General features: G+C 41.6%; 1 protein-coding gene across 6 annotated transcripts in view; it reads right to left on the reverse strand.

The window, feature by feature from the left end:
* STK38 (serine/threonine kinase 38) overlaps window positions 1–19971 on the reverse strand; it is a 106831-nt gene that overhangs the window by 27160 nt on the left and 59700 nt on the right. For all 6 annotated transcript variants that reach the window (XR_009211413.1, XM_058432688.1, XM_058432687.1 and 3 more), the window contains 5 exons: window positions 12261–12312; window positions 11015–11137; window positions 8402–8485; window positions 4076–4199; window positions 1415–1569 (listed from right to left, as the gene is read on the reverse strand). Coding sequence is in view for 5 of the 6 variants with exons in the window: in XM_058432688.1 (XP_058288671.1) it covers window positions 1415–1569; window positions 4076–4199; window positions 8402–8485; window positions 11015–11137; window positions 12261–12312 (538 nt within the window). In the remaining variant the exon portion in view is untranslated. The remainder of the gene's footprint in view (window positions 1–1414; window positions 1570–4075; window positions 4200–8401; window positions 8486–11014; window positions 11138–12260; window positions 12313–19971) is intronic.

The following is a 19971-nucleotide window of genomic DNA, read 5'->3' on the forward strand; positions in this document are numbered from 1 at the left end:
CAGATCACAAGGTCAGGAGATAGAGACCATCATGGCTAACACCGTGAAACCCCATCTCTACTAAAAATACAAAAAATTAGCCGGGTGTGGTGGCGGGCGCCTGTTGTCCCAGCTACTCAAGAAGCTGAGGCAGGAGAATGGTGTGAACCCGGGAGGTGGAGCTTGCAGTGAGCAGAGATTACACTAGTGCACTCCAGCCTGGGCAACACAGCGAGACTCCGTCTCAAAAAAAAAAAAAAGGTACAGTGGCATGTACCTATAGTCCCAACTACTCAGGAGGCTGAGGCAAGAGGATCTCTTGAACCCAAGAATTAGATTGCAGTGAGCTATAACTGTGCCACTGCACTTCAACCTGGATGACAGAATGAGACCGTCTCAAAAAACAAAACAAAACAAAAAAAACAACAACTTCAGGTCTTTCAAGGGCAGCAAAGCAAGAAAGTTATCAAAAGACAGCAAAGAAGAAAAATACCCTAGAAAATAAATTTACTTTTCACCTTACAAGAAAAATTCAGTCAAGACAACAACTCTGCTTAACAGAAAACAACATTCTAGAGTTTTAGAGATGAACGGGATTTAAGGGGTTTCCTAGATCAGTATTTTCACTTTATGGATAAGAACAATGAGATCCAGGTGGTAAAGAGATTTGCCAAGGGTTATCTAGCAAGTTAGTTGGCAGCACAGGGATTATCTTCTAATTTGCTGTAAGTTTAGGAACTAGGCAACTAAGCTTATCTGCATGTCTAAAAATAAATATAAACAGGCCATTTAAGAAGCTGGGCAGGGGCGTGGTGGTGCGCACCTGTAATCCCAGCTACTTGGGAGGCTGAGGCAATGAGAATCGCTTGAACCCAGGAGGCGGAGGTTGCAGTGAGCCAAGATCGCGCCTCTGCACTCCAGCCTGGGCAACAGGGCGAGACTTCATCTCAATTTAAAAAAAAAAAAAAGAGGCTGGGCAGGACTCTTCTTTAAGCAGAGAGCATGATTTGGAACCTGGACTTTGTTACAGGTCCTTATTGTTACTGCATTTCCTGCTTCTTGGCTGGGTTCCTCATTAACTGATGAGGTTGCCCAACAGAAGGGCTCTAGATAGGTGATGTATCAGTAACAGTTAATTATATGCTAAGAGAAGATGACTATCTTTGGCTTTATTACAAAATTGCCCTCTACATCAATTTTGCTCTTATTTTCAAGAGTTTCCTTTATTTTTAAGAGAAATGCTCAACCAAATTATAGAATCATAGCCTTTCAGAGAAAGGAAGTGACAGCAAACTTACCTGTTTAAAAAAAAAAAGAAAATCATGACAAGGCAGGCACAGCTCGCCCACTGGGATGACCAAAGGGGCGCAGGTGTTAAAGCAGAGGCTGCTCAAATCAGTAAATGTGCATAGTTCATACCAATGCCCCCCCATACCTTGCTATCCAAAAGAAGGTTGTCTGGTTTGATGTCTCTGTGGATGAATCCAAGTTGGTGAATAGAGTCTATGGCTAATACTGTTTCTGCTATATAAAACTGAGTCTCCTCTTCTGTCAGAGTGTCTTTTTTCATCAACAAGGTCATCATGTCCCCTGGAAACAAGAAGATACAAAGCCACCACACACACACACACACACACACACAAACAACGTACGAGTAAGTACCAATTTTCAGATATGTCTTCCCTATCTGCCAAAATAAGGCAGCTAAACAGACCTCTTCTGTGTGCCAGAGATAGACCCACATTGCCAACATGAGAAGAAATGGGATTTTCACACCTAAGCTAGCTAAGGTTGATCACTAAGCTGTGATTTCTATTTTACTTTTGAGAGAAAATTTCTCCCACACTTTAAAAAACAACTATATTTTCTTAGGATAATTTTTTGGACTCGGGGTAAAAAGCTGCTTTACTTTTCACTTTGCCTGAACAAATATCTGCAAGCTTTTCTGCATCTATAACTAAATGGCACTTCCACACAGATTGTATTGCCATTGTTATAGAGAGGCTGAAATGCCAAATAAAAATGTAAACACTTGGAGAGGCTGAAAACAAGCTTTCCAACTTCTATTCACAGAACACAAACAAATAAAAAGAAAGGACTTGGGTAGCAAAGCATTAGTCAACAAAAGCTAAAAATGAACTGAAAATGCTATACACTAGAACGTGCAATAACTGCCTCCTGGAAGAGTACAACGAACACCTCTCAAGGTCAGTGCTTTTTTTCTCTAGTGCGTTATTATAGGTATTTAAATGGACACCAGTACCCGTTATGTAACTTTTAAAATACAGTATCAGTATTCTAGCAGTTAAAAGGTAACCTCGTTAGTTTTCTGCAAAGTCAAAATTTCATCATTTCTGTCTAATACCAGCAACATAAAATGGCAGAAAAAGATTCAGGTCCTAACTCAACAGTGAGAAATGCAAAGAAAACATGTATAAGGAGTTTAAAACTAAGAGAAAACAGTAAAGATTCAGTTTAGACCTCACATAAAGCCACTTATGTTAGAAAATAAGGAAAAGAGAAAGAAACCTCTGATTTTAACAGCATCATGCTGCTTTTTCAATTTCATTTCATTTAGAACATTATGTTTTGTATTATTGGAGAAAAGTAGCTATTTTTCCCTCAGGCAAAAATTAAACCATTTATTAAAGTGCTCTTTTTCAGTCCAATACTTAAAAAATACGATTTCCTAATCACTCCTGGCAGCCCTTCAATCTGGAGGCCCACCAGACACATGGAGACAGTGCACTTGGGCTGCTACCCCAGTAAGGTAGCTATATGGCCTTAGTTCTGTGGCTCAGGAGAGCAGTCAATGGGGCCTCGCCTGTGCAAGTTTGCCCAGATGATTGGAGAGCTCAGGCCAGATGCTCTATGGCTCTGCAGGCCAGCTCCACCAAGTGCAAAGGGCAGGGTCCAGGAGACATGAGAAGCTATGGAAGATGGTACAGGTTGAGGCTTGAGGACACGTTAGGAGCTGGTAACCAAGTTGGCTCTTACTCTTATTTAAGAACTGGCATCTAAATGTTAAAAAAGTTTCTCCTCATTCTAACAATAATCAACTGTTTATTTTTTATTAAATGTGTTTCTTTATTAAAAAGTATTGATGACCCTAAATCTAAGGGTTGTCACAAAAATCAAAATTTTTTTTTTTTTTTTTTTTTTTTTTGAGACAGAGTCTCGCTCTGTCACCCAGGCTGGAGTGCAGTGGTGCGATCTCGGCTCACTGCAAGCTCCGCATCCCGGGTTCACGCCATTCTCCTGCCTCAGCCTCTCCGAGTAGCTGGGACTACAGGCGCCCGCCACCACGCCCGGCTAATTTTTTGTATTTTTAGTAGAGACGGGGTTTCACTGTGGTCTCGATCTCCTGACCTCGTGATCCGCCCGCCTCGGCCTCCCAAAGTGCTGGGATTACAAGCGTGAGCCACCGCGCCCGGCCAAAAATCAAAATATTATGCCACAATTATAGGAACCAAAAAGGAAAAAGTTTGTTTTTTTTTTTTTCCCACCAGAGTTTGCTCAGTGTTCATCTGCTCACTGGGAAACACACTGCTTTCCTCAGAACAGATGGCACGTTCTGTTCTGGGTTTACTTTGGAGCTGTCTTAGGAGACGATCATGCTGAGTTACATAAAACTTAAAATTTCAGAAATGAGAAATTTTTTCTGGCTACTAATATAGGTAACAAAAAATTCACTCCTTATTAATATGTTATACAAAAAGAAACAAAAATTTGGAGCAAAGAATGTTATAGCTTCAATGTTGTGACTTGGGTTATTGATCATATATGATTCCCATTGACAGGAGAGCAGGCAGAGCACCCTAGTTTATTCCTATATATTTTAAAAAGAAGAAGAAAAGAAAGAAATGTCCATCTGAAATCATGTGAATGAATGAAAAGGTTACTTTCATGGCACTAAGATTGTAGAAAGGCACCCCAGCACAAGACAGGTTACTGACTTCCTTTATAGACCTAAAAAAGGATATAGAAAGCAACTTTGTGAGCACATTTAAAAGTAGAAAGGAGGGTTAATTGTGATGTGAGAGAAAGAAACCACAGAACAAAAAGAAAAAATGACCTTTCATCGTCAAGTAATTACCTCCAGGCAGGAACTCCATGATTAGGTAGAGGTTTAGCTTATCCTGAAAACTATAGAACATTTTCACAACCCACAAACTGTCTGCCTCCACTAGAATGTCACGCTCCGCACGAATGTGGCCAACCTGGAGGTATATGCATTTGATTAATGACAAAGCTTGCTCTGCTTTATTAGATTGTATATTTGCTTAAACAATTTAAATACCGTGTTTAAATACTGTTTTGAGTATTTAATCGTGATGATACAAAAGATCCAATTTCTGCTTAGGCAAACCTACTAACTCAAAATTGACAACATTTGATTTGAAGGTATTCAGTGATGAAAACTTGAGTGATGAAAGGCTTTAAAAAATGGCAAAATGAATGGCTTTAATGCAAATAGCAACTTTAACATTGCTATAAACTGAATCTCTGATTAGTTAAAATGACTACTCTTTTGCATAGAGTTTTGTCTAATAATCTCTTATGATAAAAATAAGTCCCCAAAGTGAGACTCTTGCAAGTTCTTCCTCGGGTCTGCACTAGTAGTATCTGCAACGACAGTGAGCTCACTGACAATTCTGGAATGCGATGATACCACGGCATTTAGTTCACTGCTATGTGCTCAATCAATCCTTACTGAATTTAAATACAAGAACACCTATGAAAAGTTGTAGATTCAAATTAATGACATTTCCAGTTTTATACTTTCACTGAAATATCTATAAAGGACCAAGTCGTAGAAAGTTTGAAAGAACCGGAATTATTTTGTTAAAGCAATGCTTTATTTTCAAATTTACCTTATTTACTTTAAATGCAGAACAGTAATCAAACATCACTGCATATTATCAAATCCCCCTCCACACTTTTTTTACAACGAGATAGGGTCTCACTCTGTCACTCCGGCTAGAGTGCAGTGGCGTGATCATAGCTCACTGAAGCCTCAAACTCCTGGTCTAAAGTGATCCTCCTGCCTCAGCCTCCTAAGCAGCTAGGATTATAGGTGTGTGCCACCATGCCTGGCCCCTCCCCTCTTTTTTAAGTGTCACAAGGTCTAAATTGGGTTGATTCAGATCTAAATTTATTAAGACTCAGTCCAGGCTGGGCGCGGTGGCTCACGCTTGTAATCCCAGCACTTTGGGAGGCCGAGGCGGGCGGATCACAAGGTCAGGAGATCGAGACCACGGTGAAACCCCGTCTCTACTAAAAATACTAAAAATACAAAAAATTAGCCGGGCCTGGTGGTGGGTGCCTGTAGTCCCAGCTACTTGGAGAGGCTGAGGCAGGAGAATGGCGTGAACCCGGGAGGCGGAGCTTGTAGTGAGCCGAGATCGCACCACTGCACTCCAGCCTGGGTGACAGAGCGAGACTCTGTCTCAAAAAATAAAAAAAATAAAAAGACTCAGTCCAATCCCTGAATAGTGGTTTTGGTCTTAACATATGCTACAAGTCTTGACTTTTTACAAGATATTCTGAAGTAAAACAAGTACCAAGGTTCACAAATTGGCAAATTTAGTCCATGGCTGTTGTTTGGTTAATACAATGTTTGATACGATGCTTGTTTGTTTTATTGACATGTCTTTAGGGAGACAAGGCACTCTTCCATTAGTCTTCCATTTCAACAAAGATCCTACCCTCTCCCCTGGTCTTATACCTAACTTGCTTCAGGCTTCCATGCTAACTCTTGGGGGCCCAGAGGCATCTGACTTTATGTATTTGAGTTTTCAGTATCTACTAAAATCGTTCTTTGAGGAATTTTTTTAAAAGCTGCAACTGTACAGAAAACCTACATCTTTACATCTGTACTTATGGTATTGGGGTGGGAAAAAATGGACAATAAGGGTGAAAAGAAACAGTGCTACGAAACACAATGAAACCAAGTAAAGCATCTGCTTTTACTTGACCTTGATACAGAAGCAAAGCTTTTGGGAAACAGTAATGTTGCTTGCTGCCCCACAGCCACGGCTAGGACCCAGTCACTACAAGACATTAATACACTAGAAGGCAGCCTTCATCTGCCTGTCTCCCCTGGCTCCCATTAAGGTCCCTACCTACTGCAGGGAGCAAGAGAAAAGGGGAGGCACTACAATTACCACTTGTCACTCACCCTGGAGGACACAATAATGGTGACCACAACATTTCCTGTTTGTCAAGGGGAAAGCTACCACGAGCACATCTTGCCCTTCTCTCGAGGCTGAAACAGTAGCTAGAAACCTCATGGTTTGAAAGTGGAGTTGGTTGAATATAGATTAAGGGAGGGAAGAGTCTGAGGTGCAGTTTATACAAAAAGGTTCTCTTTCCCCTATTCCACAAATATTTAATAAGGTGGGGAGTTCTAGTTGCTATCCTGTGCCCTAAGAAAGCAGAAATAAAAGCCAGTTTTTTGTCCCATCAATAATTCTATACTGGCATCACAACTGAAGGTTTTCCTTTTGCACTGGAAGAGAAACATCAGAAGCTAGTTAGATGTCATGTCTTACCCTTTAAATTTTTCCAGGTAGCAAAAATTTCCACCACGTGGAGCAGAAAAATAAAATGAACTCTCAGTGGGTAGCTTTAATTCCTACCCAGTTTATTTAGTAAAAGCAAATAAAAAAACAATTTTGCCTCTGCACCTATACTTTGTCAGCCCCACCCCAAAATGGTGATGAATTTGCACTGGTCTACTTCCATCTTTTATCTAGCACAAACCCAATGCATGCTTCTTCAAGATGGCTGAGCCAGGTAGAGTCTGTGGCCAGAGACTTCAACTGGCTCATAATGAGATCTGTTAAGTTGAGGAGTTGAGTTCTCAGCTAAGGTGAGCTTAACAATTTAAGTTAATGTACCATTTAATCCATAAGTTAATACATCATTTAAAATATTAATTCTAATAGACAGTTCTTTTACTTTCATTTAGAAAAGTCTTAGAAACTGATTTTGAAGGCACAATATTTGAGAAAAGGCTTTTTACACATTATGTCTGGATCATCCTCTGTTAGAAACCATGCGGGGCACCTGGTATACATAAAATTACTAACTGAAAATCATGTGTACTTTGTTTTGCAGTATTACTCTGACTGCTAATATTTAATAAAAGGAGGTCTTAGGCCTTGGTTAAAACTGTAGGAAACATATCTTGCAAAACAAAACTTACTCATGAGACGCAAACATACTAATTAATGCAGAAGCTTTATCTTTTCCTTCTCGAGATTAACTGAAACTTCCTCAGTGCCTACACACCCATACCACACACTAATTTGTAGACAGTATGTAAGTAGGCTGGTCTACTGTGAATTTTGAAAAACGTTGCTGTTAGCATAAACTGTAGTGTCTCAAGACTTACCGCCCGGGTATTTGATACTCTCAACTGAAATTCCTGGGAGTCTAAAGCTTCTCGGTAACACATGAAAATTCGAGAGAAAATAAAAATTCCATATTTTGGGGTGGCATTTAAATGAAGACCGGGAAGACCAGTGATTATATCTCCTCTCAAGAGGTAGAAAGGATTGGATATGGGGCCAATCTCCATCCTCCCTCTTTGGCCCTAAATTAGGAGTTCTCCTTGTCACAGGGTCTCCATGTTCCTATAACATCAAATCTTTTACAAGACATTTGCAGTCAACACCCACTGCAATCTTTTCTTAAGCAACCAGCTACATTAAACTAGATTTATAGAAAAGTCTATTCTTGCTTTTTAAAATATACTTTACAATATTTAAAACCTTATTTATTTTGCATAAGGCACTTTATAAATCGATTTGCAAACCAGGTTTTGGTTTTAGAAAGTATCCTTTATCATTAAAGGAGAATTTGCATTGTTCTGCCATTTGCATTATATTTTTCAAATTCATTCAGAAATTAGAAGGCTGGTCTTTTTCAGGTACCGATGAGCTACCTAGAAGACTCAGCTTTGGTTTAGGTAAACAGAATGAAGCATATAAAGACACATTTTGACTATAAATTCCAAATTCTAATTCCTAGTCCTTAGTTATGAGATATATATACAATTTCTATTTCTCAGCATTTGGTAAGAAACACACTATCACACCACGTATGACCTCAAAAAAAAAAAAAAAAAGGCTCTCACAATAAGGACATCTTGTGATCAACTGGAAGACACAAGTAAGAGCTGCTTTTGGAACAGATTTTCAATTTTTAAAAGATTGCATATAACCTATAGGCATTACTTGTGATTTTAAATATGAACTGCTTCTTTGTAGGGGGAAAAAGGTAGTATTATATATACAGTCATACATGACAGAGCTAAAGAAAACTGTAATAAAATATATATTTCAATTAAACAAAAAGAAAAGTTTTAGGAGACAAAAATTAATAAGCTAAAAGCACTGCTACAACTGTGCTTTACCTGCTCTTTTTCAAGCATATCTGCTTTACGGAGTATTTTCATTGCATACACATGCCCTGTATCTTTCTTCTGAACAAGCCGTACCTAAAAAGTTATAAAAGAAATGCCAAGTCAAAAACTCGTACTACTAAGCTAATGCTTTCATGTGTTATAGGATGCAATAATTAACTGAAAAAGTATTACAATTTTAACATGAGCAACTATAGTAATAACAAAGCAGAAGAAAATGCTTTTCAGTGTTCCAAAATGAATACATTACACACAGTAAAGTCGATGCTGGAAACATCCTCAAATACCTCTATACCTGAACAGCTTTGGTTCCTTAGCTGAACAAACCAATCTAATTTAAAACCTTCAATTTCAAATTTATGGACTCGTTACACCCCTGACGTATGTCATCCAGTCAGCTCAGAAAATCTAAGTAAATGATTACAACGATGTTTAATTAAAACAAAAGTAGCTGTGCACGGTGGTGTATACCTGTAGTCCCAGCTATTTGGGAGGTTGAGGTAGGAGGATCGCTTGAGCTCAGGAGTTATGAGCTATGGTGCATTACGCTGATCAGGTGTCTGAACTAAGTTCAGCATAATATGGTGACCTCCCAGGAGCAGGGTGGTGGGGGGGCCCCATCAGGTTGCCTAAGGAAGGGCAAACAGGCCCAGTTCAGCAATGGAACAGGTCAAAACTCCCATGCTGATCAGTAGTGAGATCGTGCCTGTAAACAGCCACTGCACTCCAGCCTGGGCCACACAGCGAAACCTTGTCACTTAATCATAATAATAATAACAAAGTGAAACTTCATGCATAGGAAAAACGTCTGGAAAGAAAAACAAAAAATTCAGGCCAGGCATGGTGGCTCACACCTGTAATCCCAGCACTTTGGAAGGCCGAAGCAGGTGGATCACCTGAGGTCCAGGAGTTCGAGACCAGCCTGGCTAACCTGGTGAAACCCCGTCTCTACTAAAAATAAAAAAATTAGCTGGGTGTGGTGGCAGGTGCCTGTAATCCCAGTTATTCGGGAGGCTGAGGCAGTAGAATCACTTGAACCCGAGAGGCGGAGGTTACAGTGAGCTGAGATCAAGCCATTGCACTCCAGCCTGGGCAACAGAGCAAGACTCTGTCTCAAAAAAGAAGAAAATTCAAAATGTGTAATTAGGGAAATTGTGTTTTATGCAGTTTTCCTTCTCTTTTATGTTTTCCAATGTTTTTAAAGAAAATAGATAATTTTATGAAGAAAATTTACAACCAAAAGAAAAATTTCACTGCAAGTTCCTGCATGTCCTCCCCTCTTCTCCCAAAATAAGTAGGTTTTCTTCTCCCTGAATCTTTCTTCATGTTTTTCCTAATTGAGTACCACAACCCTTCCCTGCCAAACAGAAAGCTCTTTCGGAGGTGGTACTATACTTTTCCCTCTTTCAAGAAGCCAACAGGAATTCTGAACACTGAGGGATCAATCTATCACCTGTGCCTCTAAATATTATTCACATTTCCCCCGGGGTACCAGGTTTTTTGTTTTGTTTTGTTTTGTTTTGTTTTGTTTTGTTTTGTTTGAGATGGAGTCTTGCTCTGTCACCCAGGCTGGAGTGCAATGGTGCAATCTCGGCTCACTGCAACCTCTGCCTCCAGGGTTCAAGCAATTCTCCTGCCTCAGCCTCCTGAGTATCTGGGATTACAGGTGCGTGCCACCACAGCCGGCTAATTTTTCTATTTTTAGTAGAGACAGGGTTTCACCATGTTGGTCAGGCTGGTCTCGAACTCCTGACCTTGTGATCTGCCCGCCTTGGCCTCCCAAAGTGCTGAGATTATAGGAGTGAGCCACTGCGCCTGGCCCCGGGGTACCAGGTTTTAATAATATACTGCTCCTTTTATACTTGCAATTATTGCATCAGCAGGTCACCCACTTTGGGCATTTTTCATTAATGGGAATGACCCTGCATGGGCTCTTTCAAACTCTTCCCAACAGACTGCTCTTGTGCCCAAGCAGGATCATTTCCAAGAACTGAGGGGACAAAGTCGCAAATGTTTTCAACTCTCCACCACTACCTATATAACTCCTTTCTGTACATTCTCCCTCCTAGGGTCATCTTTTTAGAGCTGTATCAATCTGGTGGGGAGAAATAAAGGGTGGAGATACACTACTAGTTTCCCTCTCGAGAGGCAGTGCAGTACTGGGAAAAGCAAGCGCTTTGAGTTCAGGAAGTAGGGCCTAACTTTTGGTCCCAGTACTCAATGGCTGTGTGATAATAGGAGACATTATATATACCTTTAGAGTCTTAATTTCATCATTTATAAAATGGGTTACTGTCCTGATTATGGGAAAAAAGCAGCCTGTAAATAATAAATGTTGATTTCCTTCTACCTTTCAACTCTCCCCCTAAGTCAATATTTAAACACCAACGCCATCTCTGGCAAAACAGAGAACAGAGATCTGGGACCGTGGAAAGAAGAAAAAGAGAAAGCAGACAGACAAAGCAATTAGGATGTGGGGCTGGCATGCCTGACTCATGTAATTCCATATATTTCAGTTATGTCAATAATCATGACTTAAGGGTATGTTAGAAGCTTTGAAGTTTTGCAATACTTTTGTACTTGACAAGTAGCTGTGATTTTTACCTCACCAAATGCTCCTCTGCCTATTACTTTTAAGGACTCAAAATCTTCCAATCCAAGTCTTGTTCTCTTCAAACGAAGAAACTCTGTTTCCTTCCGAGCATGTGCTGATCTCCGGAGTCGTTTCTAATATTTAAATAAGGAAGGGAGGAGAGGGGAAGGAACTGAAATTCTGAAACTCTGTAACAAGTCATGTTTGTGACTTACCCAGCTGGAAAACAGGTCCAAGTGGACTAGGGATAATCTTTTCACACATGAAAGCACCCCAGAAGGATCCTTAAGAGGTCACTTCTCCCTCTCCTGGCCTTTAGACACAACATCCAAGCCACACTGAACAGATGGGTGCCTCTGGGAACTCTGACTAACCTACTTCAGCAATCCACTATCCTAACATTTTTGGTGAAGGGAGGGATAAATAATCAATAATATTTTCCTTTATCCTGTTTAATATAAACAGTATGTTCTTATCTTTCCCTCTGGGTTAGTTACACATTGTATGCTGTAACTTTCTGTTATTTCTTTAAGTAGTGGGTATTTTTCACCACTGTCCTGGGTTCTGTAAGCCAATCCTATTTTTGAAGGCATTTCCACTGCCATTTCAGTTCCTTGCACAGTCCCTTGTTAACTATATTTTCTCCTACTATATCTGCGGGCACTGGGTGGAAGGGCTGATTTGAGATGGATACTTTGCCTTAATAAAGATTTCAGGAACATGACACACCAGGGCCTGTCGGGGCACGGGGGGAAGGGGAGGGAGAGCATCAGGACAAATACCTCATGCATGCGGAGCTTAAAACCTAGATGACAGGTTGATAGGTGCAGCAAACCACCATGGCACATATATACCTATGTAATAAACCTGCAGGTTCAGCACATCTATCCCAGAAAAAGTAAAATAAATAAATAAATATTTCAAAAATTTGCCCTACTCCTACGGAGACTTTTCAGTGAATTCTATAAAAATGCTACAACTTGCTCTTTTAAATTTTAATTTGATTTCATCCCTTCTTTCTCTTGGAATTCTAAATCTAGTTTACTATAACTGCATCTAGAGAAGACTTCCTCTCCTAGGTACTTAATAATTAATCTGTCCCTCTGCATTAACACCCAAATCCGGAAGCACACTACCCTCAAGTTCCTCTGTTACTGAGCCAAAACCCTTCTCATGTGTACCAAGGCTAACAACTCGCTGGACAAGATACAACCTGCCATGCTGGGTTTTAAGGAAGGCATTGCCAATGTTAATTACCTCCTCATCTTTTAGGCCTTCTTCTTCCATCACCTTTTCTAACTTCTTTTGTCTAAAACAAACAAAAACAAAAGATATATGAAATCACATCTGAATGATAACTTTCTGAAAATTCTGTAACTTAATACTGTAATTGCATTTTTAAAAATGACACAAACAGGTAAATCTCAAAATGTCTCATTAAAACAAAAAAAATTAAGTTACTAAGACAAGTAAAAAGATTTCCATCCTTTGTTAGGCCTACCTTTTTTTGGCGGGGGGAGGGGGGCAGGTTGCGAGGAGAGGAGACAGAGTTTTCTTCTGTCACCCAGGCTAGAATGCAGTGGCGCAATCTCAGCTCACTGAAATCTCCAGCTCACAGGCTCAAGCAATCCCACCTCAGCCTCCCAAGTAGCTAGGACTACAGGCGCGTGCCACCATAGCTGGCTAATTTTTAAATTTTTTGTAGAAATGAGGTCTTGCTATATTGCCCAGGCTGGTCTCAAACTCCAGCCTGACCTTCCAAAGTGTTGCGATTACAGGTGTGAGCCACCATGCCCCGCCCTTAGGTCTACATTTTTTAAAAGACTGTCTAACAAAGACTCTTGTTTCAAAAAAATGTCCTCTCTTGGTTTTGGGTGTTTTTTTTTTTATTTTTTTTTTTCAGTTATTTCCTCCTTACCAAACCACAAAACAGCTGGTATTTGATAAACTCTTATATCATGCTGTTTCTTTCCCTCTCTCTGACTGAAGTCTACTTCCTTTATTTCTGCAAATTCCTCCTCCTCCCTGCCATGAGCAAAGGGTAACAAACAACAAAGGTAAAAGCAGAATCTGGAAATTTAAGGGGAAAAAGTGATCAAAAAGGTGACTGGCATCACTATCAAAACTCCATACATCAGGCTGGGTGTGGTGGCTCACGCCTGTGATCCCAGCACTTTAGGAGGTGAGGCAAATGGGTCACTTGAGGTCAGGAGTCCAAGACCAGCATGGCCAACATGGTGAAACCCCGTCTCTACTAAAAATATAAAAATTAGGCCAGGTGCAGTGGCTCACGCCTGTAACCCCAACACTTTGGGAGGCCGAGGTGGGAGGATCACTTGAGGTCAGGAGTTCGAGACCAGACTGGCCAACATGGTGAAACCTGGTCTGTACTAAAAATGCAAAAATTAGCCAGGCATAGTGGCATGCCCCTGTAATCCCAGCTACTTGGGAGGCTGAGACAGGAGAATCACTTGAACCCGGGAGGTGGAGGCTGCAGTGAGCAGAGATCACACCACTGCACTCCAGCCTTGGGGACAGAGTGAGACCCTGTCTCAAAAAAAAGTCTGGGCGTGGTGGCTCACGCCTGTAATCCCAGCACTTTGGGAGGCTGAGGAGGGTGGATCATAAGGTCAGGAGTTCGAGACCAGCCTGGCCAACATGGTGAAACCCCATCTCTACTAAAAATACAAAAATCAGCTGGGCGTGGTGGCGAGCGCCTGTAATCCCAGCTACTCGGGAGGCTGAGGCAGAAGAATTGCCTGAACTCGGGAGGCAGAGGCTGCAGTGAGTCAAGATCACGCCACTGCATGCCAGCCTGGGTGACAGAGCAAGACTCCGTCTCAAAAAAAAAAATGTATATATACACACATATATACACACACATATATATATGTATATAAAAATTAGCTGGGCATAGTGACAGGTACCTGTAGTCCCAGTTACTTGGGAGGGGCTGAGGCACAAGAATCACTTGAACCTGGGAGGCAGAGGTTGCAGTGAGGTGAGATCACACCACTGCACTCCAGCTCGGATGTCGGAGTGAGACTCTGTCTCAAAGAAAAAAAAAAACCTTCAGACATCAAACTTTTGGAATACTGAACTTAGAAAGTGCATGCAGTAATGTTTTTGATCTATAGTCTCATAAAACTAAAAGAAGTAAAACTTCCTTACAACCAATTCCACAGAACCTTCATTTATTCAGCACAATAAGTGAAAGCACATGGCCTAGAATCTCTCCTCCACCACTCATCAGCATTCCAGATAAACAGGCAATACGTACAAACAGAGCAAAGAAGGATAAGACTGTACAGCATGCTGGCCGGGCGTGGTGGCTCACACCTGTAATCCTAGCCCTTTGGGAGGCTGAGGCAGGCAGATCACGAGGTCAGGAGATCGAGACCATCCTGGCTAACGCGGAGAAACCCCATCTCTACTAAAAATACAAAAAAAAAAAAAAAAAAATTAGCCGGGCGTGGTGGCGGGCGCCTGTAGTCCCAGCTACTCGGGAGGCTGGGGCAGGAGAATGTTGTGAACCCAGGAGGCGGAGCTTGCAGTGAGCCAAGATCGCGCCACTGCACTCCAGCCTGGGCGACAGAGCGAGACTCCGTTTCAAAAAAAAAAAAAAAAGAGTGTATAGTATGCTGCAGAAATAGCATGTAGTCCATTGTGGCTGAGGCACACAGCACTTCAAATGCCACACCAAGAAGGTTGGATCTCATTCTGTAGACAACTGAGTGCTAAAAGAGGCTTGTGTGCAAAGGAGTGATGTAATAAGATTTCTTTTTTCTTTTTTTTCTTTTTTTTTTGAGATGGAGTCTCACTCAGTCGCCCACGCTGGAGTGCAGTGGCGCAATCTCGGCTCACTCCAAGCTCCGCCTCCCAGGTTCACACCATTCTCCTGCCTCAGCTTCCCGAGTAGCTGGGACTACAGGCGCCCGCCACCACGCCCAGCTAATTTCTTTTTTTTGTATTTTTAGTAGAGACGGGATTTCGCCATTTTAGCCAGGATGGTCTCGATCTCCTGACCTCGTGATCCACCGGTCTCAGCCTCCCAAAGTGCTGAGATTACAGGCATGAGCCACCGCACCCGGCTAGATTTCTATTTTAGAATGGTAGCGAGTAGCAATGAGGATCTGATGGGCTGGCAGGGAAAGCAACTGAGAAAGATCAGAGGCTAGCTGAGAGTTATTGTAATGATCCAGATGTACAGTAAAGATCTGGAACTAGGGCAGGAAAACTAGAATGAAGTGAATAGAGCTATTGCAAATATGACCAACTGGCAATAGGAGTCAAGAGAAAAGCCTTATAATTTCCTGTCTAGAAGGATATGATGCCACTAATCAAGACAGGAAACACAGAGAGAGGAACACGAATAGTTCTCCCAGTTCACGGAATATTTTGGGATACATGTGCATCTATGTGTGCACATGTATTGGAGAGAAAAGGCTGTACTCTAAGTAGTTTCGGGAGTGTAAATTAATTCCATTGCAAGTGGTTAGGTAGTCGAAGCAGAGAAGAATAAGAAAAGTAAGGCCGGGCACGGTGGCTCACGCTTGTAATCCCAGCACTTTGGGAGGCCGAGGTGGGCGGATCACGAGGTCAGGAGATCGAGACCACGGTGAAACCCCGTCTCTACTAAAAATACAAAAAAATTAGCCGGGTGTGCTGGCAGGCGCCTGTAGTCCCAGCTACTCGGAGAGGCTGAGGCAGGAGAATGGCGAGAACCCAGGAGGCGGAGCTTGCAGTGAGCCGAGATTGTGCCACTGCACTCCAGCCTGGGCGACAGAGCGAGATTCTGTCTCAAAAAAAAAAAAAAAAAAAGAATAAGAAAAGTCAAAGCATAACATGCTAGGCAAAAGTTCTAAGAACACAGCTGTGGTCAGCTCTTTTTGTGCCTTGAGTACTAAACACCATCATACGTCCTGACTACACGTTTTTGAATGACTACATCAGAATGGGCTACACGTCCAGTGCACTATCCACTGTGTCACAAAACTGGCTCCTTCTGATTATATTTTAAATCTAAATACAAACTAAGAGGTTTTCCACAGCTTTACTGAAGTGTAATTAAATTGGTTGCAGAACACCTGCCTGAGAGTGAAGTTAACTCCTTGAACACAATCAGATTATTTCATTAGAGAAAGTATCCAGAAAAAAAAGCCTATCCATGATAATGATTAGGACCAGGTCCACAAAGACCTTGAGGACACCAAAAACAGCAAGGACAGCCTGAAATGAGACTTAAAAATGACATCCTCTGTGAGATGATATCAAAAGAATTACTGATAACTTGGTTAGATTCATGGTGGCATTTGCATTATGCAAGAAAATGGCCATATTTTTGGAAATGCATACTTGAGAGTATGTAGGATTAAAATGACAGATGTTTGGAATTTACCTTAAAACACAACAGCAAGAAAAAACAAAATGGGATAGATGAAGAAAATGTACCAAAGCCCTAAAATTATTAAATCTGAGGGATGAATATATTGAAACAGGGTCACTATATTATTCCACCTATGTTTAAACTTGTTCATAATGAAAAAGAATAGCAGGACTCTCCACACAGGCATGTTCTCTGGTAGCAGTGCCAGGTTAACTAACACTCCAGCCTTTGATGAAGCCACTCTTCCCTTCAATTCCAATGTTCAAAACCAGAACCCTGGGAGAGAGACGGAGCCACTTTCACACTTAGAGGCCATATCCAGCCTCACCCCAGTGATGCCTTCCACGTGTTCCATTCAGTTGTGTGTGTGTTCATTTCCTATATGAGAGAGTGGTAAGTCCTTCTGAAGGCAGGGAATATATCTGAATTCCCTCTGTCCACTAAGAATAGTGCTTTGTACACAGGTACTTTCTAAATGTATGCTGCTAAATTTTAAAAAGTCAGAATGTATAGCAATGTGCAGACCCATTCATGACTACTACTTACAATTAGCCCCCTTTTCTAATCTAATTTAGGGTCCCCTCTTGGCATAGCCTGATTTGGAGATAGCAGGGATGAGAGAATAGGGCTATTCCACCCTAACTGAAAACAGATAGTATTTTGGTGAGACACTGAAAACCAGGAAAAATAGTGTATTTAAAAGGACTAGGGCCAGGCATGGTGGCTCACACCTGTAATCTCAGCACTTTGGGAGGCTGAGGCCGGCACACTGCCTGAGGCCAGGAGTTGGAGACCAGCCTGGCCAACATGGTGAAACCCCATCTCTACTAAAAACACAAAAATTAGCCGGGCGTGGTGGCACGTGCCTGTAACCCCAGCTACTCAGGAGGCTGAGGCAGGAAAATCTCTGGAACCTGGGAGGCAGAGGTTGCAGTGAGCTGAGATCGTGCCACTGAACTCCAGCCTGGGCGACAGAGCGAGATTCTGTCAGGAAGAGAAGAGGGGAGGGGAGGGCTGTGATTATATCTCCATGATTAAAATTCAGAAAATGTCTAATAAATACTTTTTTTTTTTTTTTTGAGACAAGAGTCTTACTCTGTCACCCAGGCTGAAGTGCAGTGGTACTGTCTCGGCTCACTGCAACCTCTGCCTCCCGGGTACAAGTGATTCTCCTGCCTCAGCCTCCCGAATAGCTGGGATTACAGGTGCCCACCACCAAGCCCAGCTAATTTTTGTATTTTTAGTAGAGATGAGGTTTCACCATGTTGGCCAGTCTGGTCTCAAACTCCTGACCTCAAGTGATCCACCCACCTTGGCCTCTCAAAAAGTACAGGGATTACAGGCGTGAGCCACCACACCCAGCCTTTTTCCTTTTTTTCTTTTTGGAGACAAGAGTCTAGCTCTGTCACCCAGGCTGGAGTGCAGAGCACAATCTCGGCTCACTGCAACCTCTGCTTCCCGGGTTCAGGTGATTCTTGTGCCTCAACCTCCCGAGTAGCTGGGATTACCGGCATATGCCACCATGTGTGGCTAATTTTTGTACTTTTAGTAGACACGGGGTTTCATCATGTTGCATAGGCTGGTCTTGAGCCCCTGACCTCAAGTGATCCACCCACCTGGGCCTCCCAAAGTGCTGGGATTACAGGTGTGAGCCCCTGTACCCAGCCAGGAATACCCTAAAATTAACACTACACAGATTCTTTAAAATCTCAACAAATTACTTCAATTCTACCCTCTGGTTTGACTGATATCTGGTCAGTGAAGAACATTAGGAGGTCTGGACTTACTCATTCTTGAGACTTAAATAAAACTGACACTGGATCACTAATAATAATCACATATCTCTACTTAGTATTAGATAAGACCAAATGAGGAATTTCTCCAGTTAAGAAAACATAGATGAGAAAATCTAAGAGGAGTTGCAGAACATAGAAATTCTCAGTAAAATGTATGAAAGACTTTGATTTGGGAAGAGAAAAGCTTACCATTATTACCTATTAAATTAGGTGTTTATGGTTTTAATTAATCCACCTAACTAGTATTCATGAAGAAAAGAAACAACTGAAAATGTTTTGTAAAAGGAAATGCCAGTTTCCTCAGATTTGATTTCAAACTGCTATAAATTATCTAAAACATTATTTTTTAATGAATAAGTAGACAACTGTCAATACCTACTAGGTACCTAGGATCACATACAGAGAGAATACAAAGAGAGCTGCTGCTCCTAGAGAAGGTCACAACCGAGGCTCCCACTGAAGGCAAAACACAGACTGAAGGAATAGAGCAGATGCACCTGCCCTGTTGAGTGCTTATGATCTAACAGTGGTATTAACAGGAGACCATCAGGTGGCATTCTGCAGCACTGTGTGATGGACACTAGATTCAGGGGGTTTATGTTATTTTTAAACCAATCTGTAGAAGCTGCTATATTGTTTCTATGAAACTGCTCAAAGTTATCATATTTTATGTTTATACAGGAAACAATTCCCAGATGAATTTTATTCTTTCTTCTATCTCTGGGCTTTGGACACGTATCCCCTTGCAGTAAATCCTTTGTTTCAACTATAAACTAGTGTTCTACTATGATGGAACAGGGCAAGAGTTGCATAGCAATGCTAGGAATAACAGATATTTTAAAGGTACCTAGACAAGACACAAAATAAAAAAAAAAAGAAAATTTGTATTACAACTTGGTCTCAAAATTTACTAGCCCAATACTTATTATTTCAAACCTCCATCATATATTATCTGTTCATTATCAATTGTCTCATATCATCAAAACTTTATTTATCAAGGTCCCGCAATGTGTCCCTCCAGAACATCAAAAAGGTTGCAAATTCAGGCCAGGCAATCGTGGCTCATGCCTGTAATCCCAACACTTTGGGAGGCTAAGGATGGCCTGAGCCCAGGAGTTTGAGGCGGCAGTGAGCCATGATCACATCATTGCACTCCAGCCTGGGTGACACAGTGAGACCTTGTCTGCAAAAAAAAAAAAAAAAAAGGCTTTAAACCTTGTTTCTCACAATCCAACTTAGTTTACTTCTGAGGTAACTCTTGTCAATCACTTTTTTAAAAATTTTCTAGGAACAATAAAGCCTGAAAGTCTTATTGAGCTGTATCAGTAAATCCAAAACCTACTAGCAGCTCATACAAAAAAGAGGGTACTAGCCGGGTGTGATGGCTCACACCTGTAATCCCAGCACTTTGGGAGGCCAAGGCGGGTGGGATCACTTGAGGTCAGGAACTCAAGATCAGCCTGGCCAATGTGGTGAAACCCCATCTATACTAAAAATACAAAAATTAGGCCAAGCACAGTGGCTCACACAGTCTGGGAAGCTGAGGCGGGCAGATCACCTCAGGTCAGGAATTCAAGACCAGACTGGCCAACATGGTGAAACCCCGCTTCTAATAAAGATACAAAAATTAGCCAGGCATAGTAGTACATGTCTGCAATCTCAGCTACATGGGAGGCTGAGGCAGGAGAATCACTTGAACCTGGGAGGCAGCGACTGCAGTGAGCTGAGATTATGCCATTGCACTCTAGCCTGGGCAAAAGAGCAAAACTCCGTCTCAAAAACCAAA

This window comes from Hylobates moloch, unplaced genomic scaffold (genome assembly GCF_009828535.3).
Source record: "Hylobates moloch isolate HMO894 unplaced genomic scaffold, HMol_V3 SCAFFOLD_20, whole genome shotgun sequence".
Taxonomy (NCBI): domain Eukaryota; kingdom Metazoa; phylum Chordata; class Mammalia; order Primates; family Hylobatidae; genus Hylobates; species Hylobates moloch.